The sequence below is a fragment of the Lemur catta genome, chromosome 2 (assembly GCF_020740605.2).
Source record: "Lemur catta isolate mLemCat1 chromosome 2, mLemCat1.pri, whole genome shotgun sequence".
Lineage (NCBI taxonomy): Eukaryota > Metazoa > Chordata > Mammalia > Primates > Lemuridae > Lemur > Lemur catta.
Window position 1 is genome coordinate 60,160,014 of NC_059129.1, and position 21,229 is coordinate 60,181,242.

Below are 21,229 nucleotides of genomic sequence, written 5' to 3' on the forward strand. Positions count from 1 at the left end.
GCTGAGAAGACCAGCAGTAAAGAAAGCTTTTCACCCAGCGTCAAGCCTGCTACTTTGCCATGCTTCGTATCTATGCGACACTGAATGTTGGAATGATGTTAAGTTCCAACATTGAATGATGTTCCAACATTGAACATCATTGAATGATGTTCAAGAACAAATGGCCAAGGTTCCTTCCAGTTCTGACACTCTACTATTTTATAAGATACACCCTAATGTAACTGCTCTCCCTTCACCTTTTTAAAAGCCAAGTGGCATTGTGTATAGCTTGTATCATTCATTCACTTAGATAGTTCTGAACTGCCTACTATATGCTTAGTGCTGTTGGACATCCAAAAATAACCCAATGTAAATCCTGCCCTTAGGGATATTACTGTCCTTAAAAGAGAAAATAGGACATTTATTAAAAAAACACAATAATACAGAGTAAAAAGTGACAAAGCCCACAAGAGAGGTACAGATACAGATATGCAGAGGAAGGAGAGATTTCAGCAGGAGACTCAAGAAACCTTGAAGAGGTAGCATTAATGATTCGCTCAAATAATTTTTAAAAAATGTTGAGGGTCTAGTTTGTATCAGCAATGAAGCTGGAACCTGGCAAAGCAAACACACGACAAATCCTTCCCCGGACCGAGCTTGTGGTGCAGGAAACTGATATGTCTACAAGCAATTATATTAATAACACAGGACACAGCTAAAGATGGAGAGGACATTAGTGAAACAGTAGGAGGGAGATAATTTGGGGCCTTGGAGGAAGAGCAAGATTTGGCCACGTGAGAGACATTCGCTCAGGAGAGGGGGTGTGTGCAGAGCGCAGAGGTGGGGGACCCCAGGGCACACAGCCGGGAAGTGTGTGGGGACACAGTGGGGAGCAGACATAGGAGTCAAGAGGGCTGGACAATGGGGAGTTGACAAATATTTTGGGAGAGGAGGACAGTACCAGAGCTGTTCTTTAGGAGGCTGAATCTGGCCACTGACTGACAGACCAGCTGGAAGGAAAAGACTGAAAGGCAGAAAGACTGAGAAGACACCCTCAGACACAGGCAAGGCCATCAAGGGCTTCTGTGATGGCAGCAGTGAACTTGAAAGAACGAGAGCCACGTGAGACGTAATACAGCGATATTCAGCAGGATTTACTGACCAACTGCTTGGATAAAGGGAAGGGGAGCAAGAGAAAGGGAGAAGGTAAAGCTGAAAACTCAGCCTCCAGGCTGGGGCTCTGGGGTGAGGACGGGACCACACACAGAAAGGGAAAGGAGAGAAGGGAACTGGCAGGTGGCAGACACAGAGCCATCTGTTTCAGACGTGTTGAGCTTGAGGTGATGGTGCCAATATGTGAACAGAGTTATAAGGGAGGGAGGCTAAGGCTACAGATTACACTGAGGAGACTTCTGAACAGACAGAAGCGTTGTAGTCATGGAAATAGAGAAGCTCTACACGGAGGTGAGACGAAGCAGAGCAAAGCAGAGGGAGCTGTGACAGGTTTCACACTTAAGAGTAGGAGGAAGAGAAGCTGGCCGTGTCTGAGCACGTGGGCAGTGGAGAATAACCAAGGTCAAGAGAAAGGTTCTAGAAGGGGCAGGTGCTCCACGGTGCCCGTGCCGCAGATGGCCGGAGGGGAGGGGACAGGGGAAGCTGCTGGCTTTGGCCCACAGGCCTTTGTTCCCTATCATTACCTTTTTTGGTGTCCCCAACACTTGGCAAATTTTGAATATCGTGTCAATTTCACTGGCCCCAGGGAAGAGCGGCCTGAGGGTGTAGACTTCTGCCATGATGCAGCCCACGGCCCAGACGTCAATGGGGGAGCTGTAGTTGGTGGACCTCAGGAGCACTTCCGGAGCCCTGTACCTGGGGAGACAAAGGTTAACCGCTAGCTGTTGCTTCCACTGGTCAGAAATCAAATGACATTAACAATTCTCAATGAGAAAGTTTATCTCTCTCTGTTTTCTCTCTAGATCACTGTGGTACATGGGCTTGTGAGGACTTGGCAACTGCCACGGCTACCGTTGAAAAGTAGTGATTCTCTACTGCACAGTATTTTCTACTGAGCATTTCCCTGCAGGAGTCTTCTCTACAGCATTTCCAAGAAATACAAAGACAGTGAGAATTAGGGAGAGGGACAGAGAAAGAGAGAGAGAGAAACTTGTGTGTAGTCTACTTATTGGTCGTGGCAAACTGCTCAAATCAAATTCCTAGGGTCTGAAAGTTTTTACAGTAGCAATTAGATGATTTTCAGACAGGTCTTCTGGAGAATCTTTTACATAACTCTTTTGGGAAACCGTCCTCAGAAAGGCCTACATATAAAATCTTATTTATGTTATGGAAAAGCACAACGGGATTCTTTTCAACACTATTTGCAACACAAGCTTTTAACCTCATACAAAGCCAACACACCTACAAATATCTGTTGGAGACTGCACGGTTTCTCTTAGTGAAAGGTAAATATTTGTGACTTTAATATTATCCTCTGTCTAATGGTATCTTTTTGAAGAAGTGCAATTAAGTAATTTTGAGAAAAACAGTATTCACCATCTGGTAGATACATAGTCTGTGTATGGAGGTCTTGATCGGATTTCTCGGGCCAATCCAAAGTCTGCAATTTTCACAAGTTCTGGTCCCATACAGAGGAGGTTCTCAGGCTTTAAGTCCCGATGGAAGAAGCCTACAGAAACAGTAGAGAGGAAGGAATCCAAATGCAAGTTTATTTCCGCATTACTGTTTGCAGCTGCATTGCTCTTTTCATGATAGCTATAACTTAAAAAGTATTCTTAGGCTCACGCCTGTAATCCTAGCTCTCTGGGAGGCTGAGGTGGATGGATCCTTTGAGCTCAGGAGTTCGAGACCAGTCTGAGCAAGAGCGAGATCCCATCTCTACTAAAAAATAGAAAGAAACTAGCTGGACAACTAAAAATATATAGAAAAAGTTAGCCAGGCATGGTGGCGCATGCCTGTAGTCCCAACTACTCGGGAGGCTGAGGCAGGAGGATTGCTTGAGCCCAGGAGTTTGAGGTTGCTGTGAGCTAGGCTGATGCCATGGCACTCTAGCCCGGGCAACAGAGTGAGACTCTGTCTCAAAACAAAATTAAAAAAAAAAAAAAAGTATTCTGACATGGCACCAAAGACTGTACACATTCATCCCATGGGTAATGTAGAGTCCTTTGAACTTCTCTCAGGACTTCATTCATTTCTGTTTGCAAAATCATTCAAAAATTGACCTTTGTAATTTTTTTATAAGAGAGAAAATGTCTTTGAAAATATCAAAACTTGGTTATGGCCTGTGATAACTTGCAAAAAGAAGCTGTCACTCAAAGGAAAAAGATCATTCCTACTCTGCCCAGGTCAGCCAGAAAGAATTTGAGATTAAAACCATTTCAAAAGACAAGAGTCTTATAGGAATTGAGAGTTCATACCACAGCAGAAACACAATTATAATTTTATTTAAAGAAACAAGGGATTTATGAATCTGACCTCCTGTCTGAGATTCTGGTGTGTTGCAACATATGTTTAAATGTTAAGTGCTTATTACTTTGTCTAATGAAGAAGCACAGAGGAACATCTGCAGCTCACATGGTGAGAGGCAAAGAAACTCATCACATGGGAAGCCTGTCTCAGCCACAGCAGAGCTCTGGAGGGGCAGGCAGGAAACGACCAACACGGCAATCTTCCAAGTGCGCTCAAACACCCAGTGATCGGCAATATATGCCCCTGAAAACCCCAAACCTCCATTTACTGAGGGTGTCCACCAATACAGACATCATTCAACGTGACTCTAAATCTCAACAGGACACCAAACTGGAAATACAACTCTGATGCTGCTGGTGCTGTCATTTATGTGCTGCCATTACAGGTTGAGCACCCCTCATTTGGCAATCTGAAATGCTCTAAAACCTGAAACTTTGTTTAGCAACGACATGACACTCAAAGGAAACACTTAGTGGAGCATTTTGGATTTTGGATTTTCAGATTAGTGCAGCTCAACTGGTACAGGATAAAGCAAATATTCTGAAATCTGAAAAAATCCAAAATCTGAAACACTTCTGGACCCAAACATTTCAGATAAGAGATACTCAACCTGTATCAGTGCTGTGGAAGCTGGATTCTAACTAGCACATTATGGGAGAAATTAACAGCCATCACTGAAGATCTACACCAGTCCTTGACGACCTCTGTGCTGACATGCTCGAGTCTACATCTCTAACATGCCTTTTCTACCCTTCTCGAGACTTCAGTCGCTAACTGGATAGCAACCGGATGCCACTATCACACCTGTATGAACTTATCCAAAACCACTTTTCTCCTCTCCCAGATCCTCTCTCCTTCCTTTGATAAAATTGCCAGGCCATTTGGAGTTATGTTGGAGCTACCCTTCCCCAGAGAGTCATGGGACTGTGTCACATTTTCCACCGAAATATCTACCTTTCTACCCTTTCTCACTCTCCCTCCCAAATCCTTGCTTCACTGCCTGTGCCTGCGATGCTACTTTCCTGCAGGCCTTCCTCACTTCTCTGGACTCCCACTCCTCCTGACAATTCAAACACTATTTTTCCCTTGTCACTCTCCCAGCCACACAGAAAACCTTCCATGGCTCCTTTTCAAATTATTTAACAAGGCTGAACTCCTTTCATTCTACCTAAAGAGAGAAACTCATTTTCTAACCCTTATGTGTAAAGTGTGTTCTAATCAAGTAAAATTCCTCATTCCCTTTAAGTTCATTGCATAGTCATGTGCCTTGCACATGTGACTGAGGTTTCAGTCCCATATATACGGGACCACATATATGACGGTGGTCCCATAAGATCATAATGGAGCTCAAAAATTCCTATTGTCTGATATTTACTACACTATACTTTTTATTGTGACTTTAGAGTGTATTCCTTCTGCTTATTAAAAAAAAAAATAGTTAACTGTAGAACAGCCTCAGGCAGGTCCTTCAGAATGGATTCCAGAAGAAGGGATTGTTCTCACAAGAGATGACAGCTCCATGTCTGTCATTGCCCCTGAAGACCTTCCAGTGGGACAAGATGTGGAGGTGGAAGACGGTGATATTGATGATCCTGACCTTGCGTAGGCCTAGGATGATATGTATATTTCTTAGTTTTTGACAAAAAAAAAAAAAAGAAAGTTTAAAAAAAAAAAGAGCAAAAAATAGAAAAAGCTTATAGGATAAGAATATGAAGAAAAAAATATTTTTGTACAGCTATACAATGTGTCTGTGTTTTAAGCTAAGTGTTACTACAAAAGAGTAAAAAAATTAAAAATTTATAAAGTAAAAAGGTTATAGACAGCTAAGGTTAATTTATTACTGAAGAAAGAAATTTTTTTTATTAAGTATAGCCTCAGTGTGCAGTGTTTATGAATTCCATAGTAGGGTACAGTAATGTCCTGGGCCTTCACATTCACTCACCACTCACTCACTGACTCACCCAGAGCAACTTCCAGTCCTGCAAGCTCCATTCATGGTAAGTGCCCTAAACAGGTATACCATTTTTTCTCTCTTATACCTTATTTTTACTGTACCTTTTCTAGGTTTAGATACATTTAGATACACAAATACTTACCATTGTTACAACTACGTACAATATTTAGGAAAGTAACATGCTGCACAGGTTTGTAGCCTAAGAGCAATAGCTATACCCTATAGCCCAGGTGTATAGTAGGCTGTACTATCTAGGTTTGTATAAGTACACCGAATGATGTCTGCACAACAAAATCGCCTAATGATGTATTTCTCAGAATGTACCCTATTGTTAAGTGATGCATGACTGTATTTATTCTCATTAGTAATGTTGTGTCCTTGCTCCTTTTTGTCTCATCAATCCCAACCACTGCCATCCTTCAAGACCTGTTTTGAGTTTCCCTTCCTCCATGAAGCCATCCCAATATGCTGGTTTCATTCATTCATTCATGCTACCAACACATATTTACTGAGGGTCCACTCCTTGCCAGGCAATAGGTTAGGTTTTGTGGATTCAGAAGCAACCGAAATGGACATGGTTCTTGCCCTCATGAACATAACAGGCTCTCCACTCTGAATTCAGGTAGAGCTCTATCATTTTCAGTAATATTACCATTTTTCACTAATTAGATGGGAGCACTTTACGGGTAGAGACTACATTTATACTCTTCTGAACCCCTAGCACAGCACCAGGAGCATGGTGGTCTCATAATACATTCTTGTTGATTGGACAAAAGACTTGTGTAGGTTTGTAGGGAACATGAAGCTTAATGGTGACAAATCTACAGGAGCCAAGTAAGCAGGGTCAACAGAGAGACCAGAGCTGTGGGAAGAGTGGGAGGGAAGAAGCCCCATGAGACAGCAACTGAGAACTGAGAAAGAGCAATAGCCCTGAAGTAGTGTGTAGGGGACAATAAGGACTCAGGGCTGGATGTCCTGTCACAGAGGGAGTTTTATTGGTACAATGAATGAATGAAGGCAGGAACTCCAGCAAGGCCTTCAGTAAATATCTGTTGGTAGAAGGAATGAATGAACAAAGGCAGGAATTCCAGGGTTATTCCAAAGATTGTCTCTGTTCTAGAAGAAGGGAGGATGATTGTGATGTGGTTATAAGTGACAATGCACTAAATGCCATGTATCACGGAAAGCAACAATGTTGCAATAAAAGGACATTCCTTTCTGTTCATCACTCTGAGGACAATAGGACTTAGTACTGGGTCAAGTTCCAAATGGATAGTGTTATGGCATAATGATGGATGTGCAAGGTAAATGGCTGGTGTAGGTGGACAAAGTGAACATAATTTCAGAGCCTAGAACCCAGTGCACACAGAAGGGGATGAAGGTACAGAAGTGACCAAATATATCAAGAGGGCCACAGTTGAGAGGAGGAGGTACTTCCTTCCCACCACAGGGCTGCTTCTGTTTTCCATAATCCAAAGCATCGAAGAGATCAAAGGAGTTAGACCTGGGTTAGACCAGAGATAGGCACAGCAAATGTGCCATTTTTATAGCGTATGTATATATGTGTATGTATACATGTGATTGTATGTATATTATGAAATATATATATTTCATTGCTTCATTCTTTATCCTGCCATTTTACTGTAATATACTTAATGACCTTCCCCATACCAATTCCTTCAAGTATCCTAGTCAAATTAATAATAAATTAAACCAAAATTATAGTAAGAATCAAACTTGAGGTTGTCAACTCAAAAAATGCAAAAAGTAATTCAACATTAGTCGAGAATAGCCTTTAAAATGAAAAAAAACAAAAACAATGTCTGATATGGACAAATTTGGACAGTTTATTAAATAAAGATTATCCACACCCACCAGAGTGGGTGACATCTGTCCTAAGAGTTGGTATAACTGAGTCACTGTGTTTGGACCCTCTGTTATTCAGAGTACCCTCTATCTCCCAGAAGGTCTGAATGTGTGCTCCCACCTTAGAATTGGCTTAAGAATGTATAAAGACATAAACAGTGATCAGAAAGTGATCTTTTGTCATGCACATAAGATAATTCCTATGACCCCTGAAAATATACCAACTGTGAGACCATGGTTTGTCTTCCTAAAAATTAGAGCGTTAAAAACACTTCAGTGAAAAAAGAAAAATGGCAGTCATTGTTTCCTTACTGAACAGATGGGAAAACTGAGTCATGGTAGTGGGGGGGGGAGGGGTGGTAGATAAATTATTCCCAATCCCCCCAAGAAATGGATCAAAGCTGTTACAGTGTCCTACGCTACTCTTTCCCTCTCAATCCATATAACTAAGTCTTGAGTTGTGGTTTTGCTCCTCTCAAGTCCATATGAATGCTGTTTTTCCTTGTGGACTCCCCTTTTCCTTTTTGGTTGGAGTAATAATTACTTCTGAACTTATGTGGCATTTTCCAGATACTGAGCTATCTGTCCTCCAGCCCCACCCCCACCGCAGCCCCCTCTGCCACCATCTATCCCACCCATCCCCACTAACTCGAGTGGTCTCCCTGCTCAGTTCATCCCACCCCATCAACGCATGCTCAGATCCAAGTACCGTTCTTGCAGGGTCCTTGTACTGTGCTTCCGCCCCAGTCGTGTTCCTGTAAACCAACCACCCCCTCCCATCAGCCAAGCTTTATCTCCTCCCTCGCTGCTAACTCTTCTTTAAGCCTCCTTTCACACAGAACATGCGCACTAGTGAAAATGAGGAGAATGAAGATTCCGATTCCCCAAGAATACCTCTAAGCAGCTTCCCTTTCTACAGATGATACTTCAGGCTCAAAACAACCAGAGAGAAAATGGTTAGAAAAAAAAAAATTAATTGCACACTCTCAAAATGACTGATGAAAACTATATCTGTCCATTGACATATGCTATATCTGTGATACTGTCTTCAAGTAGAAACCTTTATAACAAATACGTGAAAATGTCTGTAGACTATCTAGCCCTCTGTTAATTACTGAATAACATAGCACTGGCTATTAGCCTTACACCCATGAGTCTGATTTCTTGGTAATTAAAAGTATAAGACCCTTATGTCACATATGGCTACTTTTCATCTCTGTTTTAACAAAACATTACTATTTCCATAGGAGAGGCAATGCAGCAAAGTGGCTAAGTGTGCAGACCAGTCAGCTTGACTGATTTCAAATCCCAATTCTGTTATTCACTGGCTGGAAAGTCACTTAACCTTTCTGTGCCTCAGTTTCTTCATCTGTGGAATGGGGGAAGTAACAGCATCTACATCGTGGGGTTGTTTTGCAGGACTATTGTTACATTTGTAAAGTTTTTGAGCAGTGCTTGGTACTTCGGCACCTTGCAAGAGCTAGTCATTATTAATACTTTGATTTAGAAAATTCTCTCATTCTACCCTCCCAGCAACCTGTTAAAGTAGGCAGACGCAGATGTGGCTGCATTTTTTACTGATAAGAATTAAGGCTCCTGAGGCTAGTGATGTGCCCCACCTGTGAGGAGGTGGCACTAAAACTCTGATCTGAATCCTACCTGGGTACGTGTTCTGCTGATGTGTGCAACTGACCTACAACAATGAGCCCACTTCTTCCTCTGGGCTTCTGATTCATAATGGAGACCCTTATAACTGGGTCATTCAGAGATCATGCAACAGCAAAGTGCTATTATGATTAGAACCTTCCTGTTCAAAACTGTTTGCCTTCCAGAAGACAGGAACAGACCATCAATTTAATTTCAGAGTACTGAATGACAGTTGAATAACAGAGGGATTTTCTCTTTTATCCTGGCAGAAAATTTCTGTGCTTTTTCCCTAATAACCCTTGGGCAAGGAAAACATCAAGCCACAAGGAAGTCTTTCTAACCTTCCCCACATTCTGTTATTGATGAATCTGATATGAACACAGAGTGAATATTTAAACACTGTGAATTTATATAGCATACCTTCCTGCTGTGAAAATTATAATTTCATAGATATTACTAAATTTAAACCTACAATATTTTTATCAAGAAGGCCACAAGGACAGCCGCACATAAAGGACTGCCTCAAGGTCATGCACAGCAAGACAGTGGTGAAACACAGAAGCAGAGAGCCACTTCTTGGGGCAAAACATTGTCCTTCAAGCCACCTAATGCATTTCTATTATGAGCATGGATAAGTGTGACCTAGTCATTTGTAAGGGCAGGTCAAGGATGAAACAGACCATTTGCATTAATTATTTAATTCCTGCAAAGTACATATGCTTTGGCATTGTTCAGTCAGCACCAAGTACAGCCATATTTTCATTCCCCGTGGGAGGAAAACACTCAGTGACATGAAGTACGGCCATAGCAACTACCTGCAGCGCTGTTCTCGCCTCTCAAAGGAGTCTGCTCCCCTGGGGCAGAATGCACCTTCTCACGGTGAGCACAAGCTACCTGGGAAGAACCTTAAACTCACAAATCTTTTTTTCCAATAGCAGAGAAAAGAATAATATGGAGGTATGCGTGCACTTAGCCAAAGTCAAAACCATACAGAAACCATAAAAAAGTTTCTAAAAATCATTTATCACTGAAAATGGGATAGGACTTATAAAATTAGTACTCATCCCACTTACAATTATTATTATTTTCTCCATTTCTTACTCTCTTGTTCTCATTGAGAACAAACAGGGTTTTCTAGTACAGCATGGTAAATGGGCACAATTTGAACTAATCTCCACTCCACCACTTTATTGCAATGGGACCTTTGGCAGGTTTTAAATCTCTCTGAACCTCAATTTTCTCTTTATTTTGTAGAGACAGAGTCTCACTCTGTCACCCAGGCTGGAGTGCAGTGGCACAATCTTACCATGCTGCAGCCTCCAACTCCTGGCCTCAAGCAATCCTTCTGCTTCAGCCTCCAGAGTAGCTGGGAATACAGATGTGAGCTATGGTGCCTGGCTCAACTTTCCTTTTTCTGAAAGGAACAGATACCATCTATTCTTTCTACCTGAGAAGTTGGCAAGGAAATGAATAAAGTAACAGATAAACTGTTATTAAGCTCAAACTAGGAGTGGGCACTTAACTGCTCAGGATCTCTGGTAATGGCAATGGGCCTGGGGTTACAAAAGCAGAAGTCTGACCTTCTCTAGAAACCAAACCTTCCCCTGTACTATTTCCCTACACAGTCTGAGTGTCTAAGGCATGTGAAGGAAACTGACAGCGCAGAATTACAAAGAGCTGTTTTGACACAGTAGTATATGGATGCTAAATTATCGGCTACAAATGTGTATGTGTGTGCACACATGCATGTGCACTTGTGCGTGTGCATGTGGGATGAGTGTGTGTTGGTATATATGCATGTGGTATGTGTACATGTGTGCTTGTGTATGCACATGTCTGGGGATGCAGATGTGTGGTCTGTGTGTGCGTGTATATAGTGTGTGTGTACATATACACGCATGCACACATATTTGATTTGGTAGAGACCTGGACAAAAGGCTACAATTTCTTTCTGTTAACAAATATCTGAGTCTCATGAAAAGGAAAAGAAGAGAAAGCCAAAGAACACTAACTTTCTTTTACCTCTACTGCTCAGTTTCTATTATGGCACCAAGCAAATAGCCTGAATAACTGAGACACTATCTCTACCTAGAAACATGCTGGTTGACCTATCTCTTTTGAGAATCCCTTTGACTTCTCATTATTTCTTTTTCTTGAGCTCTTAATCTAGTAAGCAGACCTTTCTCCGATTTGTCCCTAAAACACTCTACCAGAAGTTTGTAGTGTTTTGCAAATTCACACTATCGCCTGTGAATTCTTATGAATGAAGGCTAAGGCGCTAGTTCTATAAATGTCAGTGGAGTCAGAGATAACTTGTTCTAAAAACTTTTTACTAGAACTGGCTCACAATGTGACTCACTCTTGCATATTACTTGCTTATTACTCAGCATGTGCCTAAGGCTCACAAGGATCTGCATGGATGGCCTATGTTTGTTTATCTGTGTTTCATTTAGTCTCTAACTGGGAGGGGCTTCTTAGGACAGGCTGGTAACCACCCCAGATGTACTATGCCACCTTCTGCAGCACGAGGTCTTTTCTATTCATTGCCAATAATTGACTGTATTGTCAAAGGACTTCAACTCAGTCTCCTTATTGAGTAATAAGACTCATTTGTTGGTGCGGTATTTACAATGGCAACAACATCCTTAGACTGAGAGTGAATGGATTTCTGCTTGTGCAAAATCAGCCACTTTACCCAGCTGTCTGTATACTAAAATGACCTCAGAATAACCTCCTGAAGGGACTTCTGACTTCATCCATGCATACATCCATCCGGTGGCTCTGTGCTCACAAGAATGTATCCATTGAACCCCAGCTGGGTCTTCCTCCAATTAGTAACAAAGACCAGCAATGCTCTGGGTAGTTGCTGGAGAATATAACCTCAAACTCACTGCTGCTTAATACCTTTCAAAAGCTCAACTAAGAAGAATAGTGATGGACAATTTCCTGGATGTATATGCAGCCGTCGTTCCTCTGGGTACTCTAAATCTCTCCCTGGACTAACCAGACCATTCACAGCGCGAATCACACTGGGCCCCAGTAAACTGTTTTCTTTGATCAGGTGATATAATTGACCTCCACTGAGGGATATGACATGAAACTGCCCTATGTAATCTGTCTCTGTGTTTTCAATGAAATCATGTGACATACTGTCTCCTCTAAAGACTTCATGAGAAAAGCTGCTTTCTATTCTCGGTGTCAAGAATAGTTCTGCTTTTCTTGGGCAACTGGTCTGTTTTTACCTCAGGGAAACTATGTATGTTGTAATTGGACATGTTTCACATTTTTTGTGATCTGACAACAAGCTCACAATCAAATCTGTGGTCTGCTGCTTCTACTGAAATAAAATTTGCTGGCTTGCATTTTGAGAATTAACCTCATTGCTGGCTATATCCATACCCTATTTTGCCTTTCCTCTTTTTTTTTAGTTTGCTAATTTTTATTCTATTGCTCTGTGTTGCATAAATCTTGTTAGGCCACTTTTAAACCTTTTGAAACAAGTTGAAATATAAATACATTAGAAAAATGAAAAGCTATAGTACAACAGTATAGTTAGTGGGTCAAACATAATACACAAAACTTCTCAGAATTCTAATTTTAGCTTTCTCATTAATATACCAGTTAACAGTCAGGAATAATTAACTATAACTATAAAGCTCAATCTATAACCAACAAGCTTAATGTTAAAGCCTAAAGAATAAAAACACACAGACATGATAAATAATGAGGAAAATTCAGAAACCAAGTTACAAAAGATAACATATTCCAAAATCCATCATCAGCCTCTCAGCTTTTCAACCTTTTCTGGGAGTCAGTTACAACAGGCATTAATGCTTCCTACATCTTCTACTGGATGAAAACATTTCACTGCTATTAAAAAGCACAGTACTCCAGTCGCCTACCGTGTTTGTGGATAAATGCAAGTCCTTGCAATATCTGATACATGATATTCCTTACAGCAGACTCGGGAAACAACTTATTTCTGTAAGGGGCAGAGAAAAACAAAGTTTGTGTATGAAAATGAATCCTGTGTTTTCATGTTCTTTTGGTTATACAGTCATACAGTAAAAAAATTAAGAAAACATTCAGTCATATGCTAATTTTTGGCCAGATGTTTTGATAATATTACCAAAGAAAACCATTTGTCCATAAAGGGGAGCTACCTTATAAACACCAAATATATTCAGTTATGTTATAAAGAAGAAAAGATTAAACATTTTATGGCAAATAAAAAAAATTTCCTCCAACATATTAATAGCATATAAAAATCTACTCTCTCCATGATATAAACTAAAACTTTTTAAAATATTAGTGGGGAAAATTTGAGGTCTCCTAGATGAAGGCCTTATGTGATGCAATGGCTAACATTTTCCTTCTGGTTGGGGACACCACGCAGCGACACTGCTGTTATTGACAATAAAGATGATATTGATTCCCACAAATCACTCAGAGGGATGCTGTGAATGCCATTCACTTTGTGACCAAGAAAATGTGCCCAAGAGGCTGTGCATGGTTGGTTCACTTTTAAAGTCCAACATTCCCATAGCAGGTAAGTTTCCTATTAGTCTCCTATTCCCTAGTATGCAAGCACCTGAGCACTATAGCAAGAGAGGAATTGAAATAAACCCAGAACTTTTCAACGGAGGTCTCAAAATAAATGAAGCTGTGTACACCCCTGACTTGTAGTTGTTCTGCTCATATGTCCTCGTGGGAATGGAAAACTGCAGCGTCTGTTGAATCCTTGAGCTTCTTTGGATGAATAACCCTTTAAAACGCGAAAACAGCTGCACTGAGAATAGCTTCCCCAAAGCTGTCACAGAGCCTCCAAAGTAGGAATGTGGGCAGGGCCCCTCATCTAACTGGCAGGTTTCCACATCAAAGCCCAGTAGCATGACTGTTAAACAGTGGAGGAAGAATCAGGAGACTGCAATAAACAAAAGCAGAAAGAAAACACATCCACTTTGCAAGATTTATTTCTAGGGTCGTGATGACCAAACTGTACCTTTCTTTAATGAGCTGGTAAAGATTTTCCTTCATGTACTCGAAGATAAAATAAAGATGATCATTTTCCCTGATAACTTCTTTTAATTTGACTACATTGGCATGGTTGAGCTTCTTTAAAGACTAAAAGGCAAGAAACAAAAACAAACAAACAAAAAAAATTAGAGAAAATCTGTTGTTGAAAAAGGAAAGTAATCCTATGTATACTTAGGAAGAAACACCTAATTTTAGAACCACAGAAATGCCATGTCATATTTTACTGACAGTTTAATAAACAGTATTTCTCTGAAATCAATAGTCACTTCACCTAGAAAAACTATTCCGGCGAACGGACTAGAAGGTAAGTATTTGACCAGTACCGGGTATTGCAGGCCGCCCCCAGCACCAGGCAATGCACCAGGGCTATTTTAGGCTCACTCCCTTCAGATGATGGAATTCAGGCTGTGGAAGTGGCCAGAGAGGAACCAATAAAGGAAGCCGAGGCTTTGATTTATCTAGCAAAAATGCAGCTGCTTTGGGGTGAGATCACTAGCTAACAGTCTGCAGGCACTCTGAGTAGAAATTTGTTCACAAAGACTGAAGCTGATGGCCGAAGACTCTCGACTTTCTTCTGACTTGTGTGTGTCCCTGAGAGGTAGAGCACTCCTTCTTCCAAGGTGAGTTTGAATCACAATGTGAGGAGAAGGAGGAGACACCGTTTTGGAAAGACCCTGAAGTGAGATGAGTGAAATCCCTCTGCTTTCGAGAACAACAAAGGCAAAAAAGTCAGGCAGTAGCTGAGGAGCAAAAGGGTAGCTCAGAAAATGGTGCGTGGCCTTCCGATTGCTCAGCTTCACACATGCACAGTTTTTCTCTTCCTGGAACATGTGAGTCCAACCATGTGTACACTGTTTTCTGTTTGCATCATTAGTTCTGCCGCTAGTGACCCAATACACTTCTGCATTAGTGAGCAGCAGTCCAGTTCCTGGACAACAGCCAGAGACACCCAGCTGTTGGTTTGCTTACTGGATGACCAGAATCCAATAGACTGTCTCCTTCAAGGAAGCCTCCAAGGGCCGCTTTGGCCAGTGAGATGAGCCCTTTAATTCAAAAAGCCTTTTCCTCATAGAGAAGTGAGTACAATAATAATAAATTGTGAAAGCCCTCTTTATCTTTGAATTTCTTTAAAGAGAACATCCCTTTTATAAAACAAACAGAATTTTTGAAGATGGAAGTGTTAAAACGAACATCCAAATCTAGAAGGACACTCAGTAACCAGGTACCCAGGGGATCAGAGCTTGGGACTGTGCGACATGATCAAGTTACGTCAAGCAGCTGGGGGGAGAAAGGAACTATGGGCAGTGAATGAGAACAAAGCGAGACTTCTGGAACCTCCCCCCAAAAGGCAAATTCCAGCCAAGACACTTCCCTGGCAGGGAATCCGCCGCTGTTTTGGCCAGATCATTCTAGAATGACCCAACTGGGCTGATTACTTCTTTTGCTTGGGTTGGATTCCTGGTTCTCCATAACAAATGCACACATTGCTTAACTTGTAAGAATTTACTAAATGCTCACTGATTGCAACAACCTTTTTTTTCTGCCTGTCTCCTTAAAATGGATCACAAGCAATACCTGAGACAGCTAATGGATGTGTAGCCTCGGGGCGAATTCATTCAGAGGAAAATGAAATCAGTTTTAAACCTTTTCCAAAAGAGAATTCTAGGCAGGGAGTGGGTACCTTCACCTCTTACCTGAAGTGTGTTTGAGCACGGATGACTGGCCCGAGTCTAAGAGCTCACAGCTCTTGTTTCTAAGTGAAGCTTATGAGCAAGTTAAAGTCTGGATTAGTTTAATATAAAAAGAATTAGTTTTGTGTGGGGGACTTCACATGACTCACTCTACAGAGCTATATTTCCAGATGGAAGACATCCTATTTTGGCTCAGGAAAGGTTTCCGAAGGAGAGAGAGAGGCAGGTCAGTCATATCAGAGTGGAGAAGCAGAAGTATTAATAGCAATTTAAATTTGGTGATGAGTCCACACGAGGGTGAAGCTTCCAGATGGATATTATCAATTTTGCCCTCCTCTGGGACTGATCAACTGTTCCTGAACTATGAAAACTACAGTGGACTGGGCCTCAAGGATAGTCTGGGGCATGAGACACAGGGCCTGCTCTTAACACCCTAACTGGGAAGACAGGACATGGATACAAAATACCTGTAACAGAATAAGGAAGATCATAAGTGTCAAAGGAATGACAGAAACATGGACCACCAGAGATGTTTCAAGAGGAAGTAATCAGTAAACTCTGGGTGCTCAGTGAGAGCATCGTCATGGAGATGTGACTTGAAGGAAAAGGAACACCGGGACAAGCCCACTGGGAGGGAAGGGGCACACCAGGAGGGAAGCCTGTCGTTGGGCAAGGTGTGGAAATAGAGGGGTGGCCTCTGTCTGAGGGGTGAAGGAAGAGACTCACCCCAGTTTAATTCTGAAGGAGGCTTATCTGGAAGAGTCTGGCTGGAGAAGTGGGCAGGGAGCAAACTGCATGGATGCCAGGTGTACACCCACTGAGTTCTGGCAAATCTGGTAGCTTCAGGAGAGTTGGAGAGGGAGATGCCTAATTCAATTAGGTTGAAAAGCAAATGGCATGGGGGCAAGTGGCACTGAAGGGAGAAGTTTGGAAGGTAAGGTAAGGAGAGGAAAGAGGTGCAAGTTGATGGGGAGAGACGATGGAGACTTTTTTGGGTTAGAGAGAATGGGGGGCACATTTACAGACTGAAGAAAAGGAGCCAACAGAAAGGAGAGTTTGAAGATAAGGGATGGAAGGGGAAATTATTGGAGCAAGGATCTAAAGACACCAGAAGTTAAGATGATTTTAAAAAAAAGAAAGAGGAACAGAGTAGCCAGGATACTGGCAGTCGACGACCCCAGCGTAGACTGTGGTCTAGAACACCACAGCGCCCCGGAAGATGAGACTTCTGAGAAAAATGCCACCAGGTCCCACTCCCCCCAGTGACATCACAGGAGCAAGGACTCCCCTCCCTGCAGCTGGCCATCGGGTGCAGAGTCCTCCTGAGGTCCACAGGCCCTCCCGAGGTAACCTGGGGATGTACAGGCAGACAGCAACAAGGAGCAGAGATGAAGAAGGGACGATGGCTGACGAGTACCACAGTGCAGGATCTCCCTCCAGTTCCTTTGGCTGCTGTGATGAAGCAGCTGGCAGGACGTGGGGAATGACGGTGGCAAGAGTCCTTCAGTGACCTTCCTTTCCCTTCCCCTTCTGAGTCACTGGGTAGAAAAGAAGGACCTCGTCAAGGAGGAAGGGAAAGGGGCCCTTGGCAAGGTGTTTCCCTTCTAGCTGCTTCTTCCTTCCCTCCCCTGGTATTCAGGGGTTGGCTGTGGCCCAGTGCTGGAAGGTTTGTGTGAGGGTCAGCATGGGTGGGGTAGGGGAGGGGGGATCTGGGTTGGCAGCAGATGTGGCATCTGTGCAGGCAAAGGAAATAGAGCGGGATATGTCTGGTGGCCATTAGCTAGAGGAGCGGTTTCTTCAACTGTCTCGCTGAGGCAGCCACTTAATTCCTAAGACGCGATGTGCCTACAGTTTTTCTAAACTGTGTGCCTGAGTAATCTCTTTTCCGTTAGAACTAATACAGTCAGCTGCACAGAAAAGTAAAGCTTTAACATCTGAACGAAGAACACCTCTCAGAACTTCCTATCACAGAGAAAATGCTCTTGGGTCATGCTTTGTTCATCTCTGATGTTTTTATATCTCCCAGAACTTTTATTTTATTTACTGACCAGAGGTTGGTAAATTATGACCCATGGGTGAGATCCAGCCTACCACCTATTTCTGTGTTGTCCACAAGCTAAGAATAGTTTTTATAGATTAAACAATGGCAATCAGTTTGATGATAGGGAACATGAACTTTGAACTTCAATTAAGTTAGGTGTTATGTTTCACCCCCCCAAAAAAAGAATGTCATTCTTCTCATTGGAAGATCTATCATATAAAAATTATACTCTATTATTATTACTGTTGTTGTTATATTTACATTTTATAAATGAAGATTTTATGAAAATGTGTTTTCATTCTTTTTATATATGTATCTATGTAATATCCTCAGTGTGACCTTTGGCCTCAAAAGCATGGAAGATTCACTACCTGGCCTTTTACGGAAGAAGTTTGCCTGCTCTAGACTTGTAACTCCCCTCCCATGTACAGCACCCCCTTGGAGGAAGAGGAAGGGTTTGAATATTCTATCAGGTGTCTCAAACAGGGCTATGTGAGAGGAGCAAGAGCAGATGAAGCACCACGCTGGTGCACAAGGAAGAGAATTACACCATAAAGCTCAAAATGGTCAATCCATTCTGGTGGAGACACGAGGAGAATTGAAAGAGAATCAACAGAAAGAGGGTAAGGGGGAAAGGAAGGGAACAGTGAACCCAGTTAGAAGGCTGGTAAAAGTGAAGATATGTGCTCCACAATGCTTGATACAGTGGTACCTTGATCAGTGAATTCCCTCAGACAACAGACTGCAAATTATTACAGCAAGAAACAGAAATAAGTACTGCTATTATGTCTAGGAAAAACACTCAACAAACGCATTTTCCTTTATATTAATAATTAGGACAATCACCTTCAAAGGCAACACTAATTCACTTAAATCAACACATTCAACTCATTTATATTGAAATATATTGATATAAGACATCCATTAAAGATGAAAGGTAATAACAGTATATTCACTACTACATTAACATAGTAATTGTCTGCTTTCAGCTATTAGCTGCATGATGTTATCATTTGCCCACTTTTTTAGCATTAGTGAAAAAATTCAAGTGGAATGATTTGAATTTTTCAAATTATATCAACTATAAATCTAAGCATGTGCAGAGCTATTTTAATCAGCCATACATAAATTATGCCCTGGTATATTAATAAATACCTTAACCTCCCGAAGGTTCATGCATTCCTCCCAGGAATAAAACTTTCTTTTCATTCTAAAAGAGAAGAAAGAAACAAATAGCACACTTATTCTCAGTAGGAGGCCAAACTTTGTTTTTAAAAAATGTTTGCATTTTGAACTTAATGAACACTGCTTAAAGTTGGTTTCAATTTCTATCAAATATTATGCTATCCCAAACGGCATTTATTTTAAACATGGCCGTGCAATCAATTCTGAGTCACAAATCGTCCCAGCAGCAGTGGTGTGGTGCAATCCAAAGAGGCCTGGGCTGCTGTCTTGCTCTACTACTAACTAGCCAACCTGGCCCTGGAGGGAAATCCCTCAGGCTTATTCTATCTAGACCAGGCTGTCCAATAGAACTTTCTGTATGGGTGGAAATGTTCTGTGCTGTCCAGTATGGTAGCCACTAGACACATGTGGCTATTGGGCACTTGGCCTATGGCTAGTGCAACATAGAAACTGAATTTTAATTAAATTTAAATGCCACATATGGTTACTCACTAGTAACCTCAACAACAGAGTTCTAGACCCTCTAGGGCAGGGGTTGGCAAACTATGGCCCATGGGTCAAATCTACCCCAACATCCGTTTTGGTGTAGATCATGAGCTAAGAATGGCTTTTAAATGGTTATGGCCAACAAGTTAAAACAAGAATATTTCATGATATGTGAAAATTATATGAAATTCGAATATCAGTTCCACAAATGAAGTTTTACTGGAATACAACCACATTTGTTCATTTATATATTGCCTGTGGCTGCTTTCAAACTGCAACAGCAGAACTGAGTTGTTGTGACAGATATCGTGTGGCCTGCAAAGCCTAAAATATTTACTGCCTGGCCCTTTATAGAGAAAAGTTTGCCTACCCTTGGTCTAGAGCCTGAGAGGAGAGAAATAAAACCCTATTAGTTAACCAGAAATCCAAGTTGCAAAGTTCTATATTTCAATTCATTTCAACCACATTGTCTCATCTGAGTCTTACAGCAGCCCTGTGAAACAGATGGGACAGTGAGGAAACCGAGGCAGAGAGAAGGTACATGACTTTGCCAAGGTCTCACTGCTGGGTCGTAGGTAAACTTCCATCTCTCCAGCTCATTCTGACACTCTGTCCTCATCACATTGTCTCCTGGTTGGGTAATCAAATCCTTTATTCATGTCCTAAATATTATTTAGCCCCTCCTATGTGGTATAGCAGGCACTTTGCCAGGCACTGGAGATGCAATGATGAGAAAGACATCCCTCATGGAACTGACATCATAGCAGGAAGGCAGACTAGAATTTTCTGTACGAAGTGCTATGACAGAAAGGCAGAGGGCACTGTAAGAGTGAACCTCAAAGGGACCCACTCTAGTCTGGGGTCTCAGGGAACGCTCCTCTAATGAAGACATATTTCAACCAAGACCTGAAGGATGAGTAGAATTTAGCGAGGTAGGAGGCGTGGAGTAGGAAATACCATGTGAAGGTTCTAGCCAGAAAAGCATTTGGTGAGTTCCAGAAGTTGAAAGGCCAGAGTGCCCAGAGCAAAGCAGGGACGGGAGTAGTGATAGGAGACGAGGCTGGAAACAGGCAGGGGCCAAATGATGTAGCAATTTGTAGTCACATTAAAAATTAGGGGCTTGACCCTAAAACTGACAGGCAGACACTGAAATCTGTCTTAGTTTGGATTTCCCCCAAAACAGGGTGTAAGGAAAGGACTTGGGTGCAGGTAGTTAGTTTGGGCAGTGGTTCCAGGAAGCCAGGCAAGGAGCAGGGAACTGGAAAGGGAGAGGTGGGGAACCCAACAAAGGGTACATGACTGAGCTGATACCAGGGCTTGGGCCTGTTGGCAACATATTAAGGCGCTGAGTAGAACACACCTTGGTGAAAAGTCTCCCACGTGTACGGGAGGTGGGATGCTGGCGGCAGGCACAGAACTCTATGCTATAGCCACACTCAAGTCAGGTGGCACAGGAGGTGTGATGGGGCAGCAGCACACAAAGAACATCTGGCATAAATGGCTTTTAGATCATGAGATTTATGTTTTTAAAATAATCCCTTCAGTCTGGTATGAATAGGGGAAAGAATGGAAGCCAGGAGCCCTAGAGAGGACCTACTGGTCATGGTAGGGAGTGGTGATAGATCAAATGGGAGGTTGGAGTGGGACTATGGAGGGCAGGTGGATCAGGTAAATATTTAGTAGAATCGACAGGACTAGATGACCAAGATGGCATAAGGGAGAGGGAAGTCAGGAGCACTCCCAGGTTTTGAGGGGATGGTAGTGCCGTTTGTCAGGATAGGGAATACCGAAGGAGAAACGAGTTTGGGGAAAGAGCAGGAGGGTATGCTGAATCTGAGTTTAGTTTTAGACATGGTGAGT

The 21,229-nt window shown here is 42.1% G+C and overlaps 1 protein-coding gene across 2 annotated transcripts in view; it reads right to left on the reverse strand.

The window, feature by feature from the left end:
- CILK1 (ciliogenesis associated kinase 1) overlaps positions 1-21,229 on the reverse strand; it is a 57,451-nt gene that overhangs the window by 14,988 nt on the left and 21,234 nt on the right. The window contains exons 3-7 of one of the 2 annotated variants that reach the window (XM_045543755.1): positions 18,854-18,908; positions 13,932-14,053; positions 12,832-12,911; positions 2,530-2,662; positions 1,677-1,848 (exon numbers count right to left, since the gene is read on the reverse strand). In XM_045543755.1, the coding sequence (XP_045399711.1) occupies positions 1,677-1,848; positions 2,530-2,662; positions 12,832-12,911; positions 13,932-14,053; positions 18,854-18,908 (562 nt within the window). Of the gene's footprint in view, positions 1-1,676; positions 1,849-2,529; positions 2,663-12,831; positions 12,912-13,931; positions 14,054-18,853; positions 18,909-21,229 lie in introns of those variants that run through there. The other variant, XM_045543754.1, reaches the window with a different exon arrangement.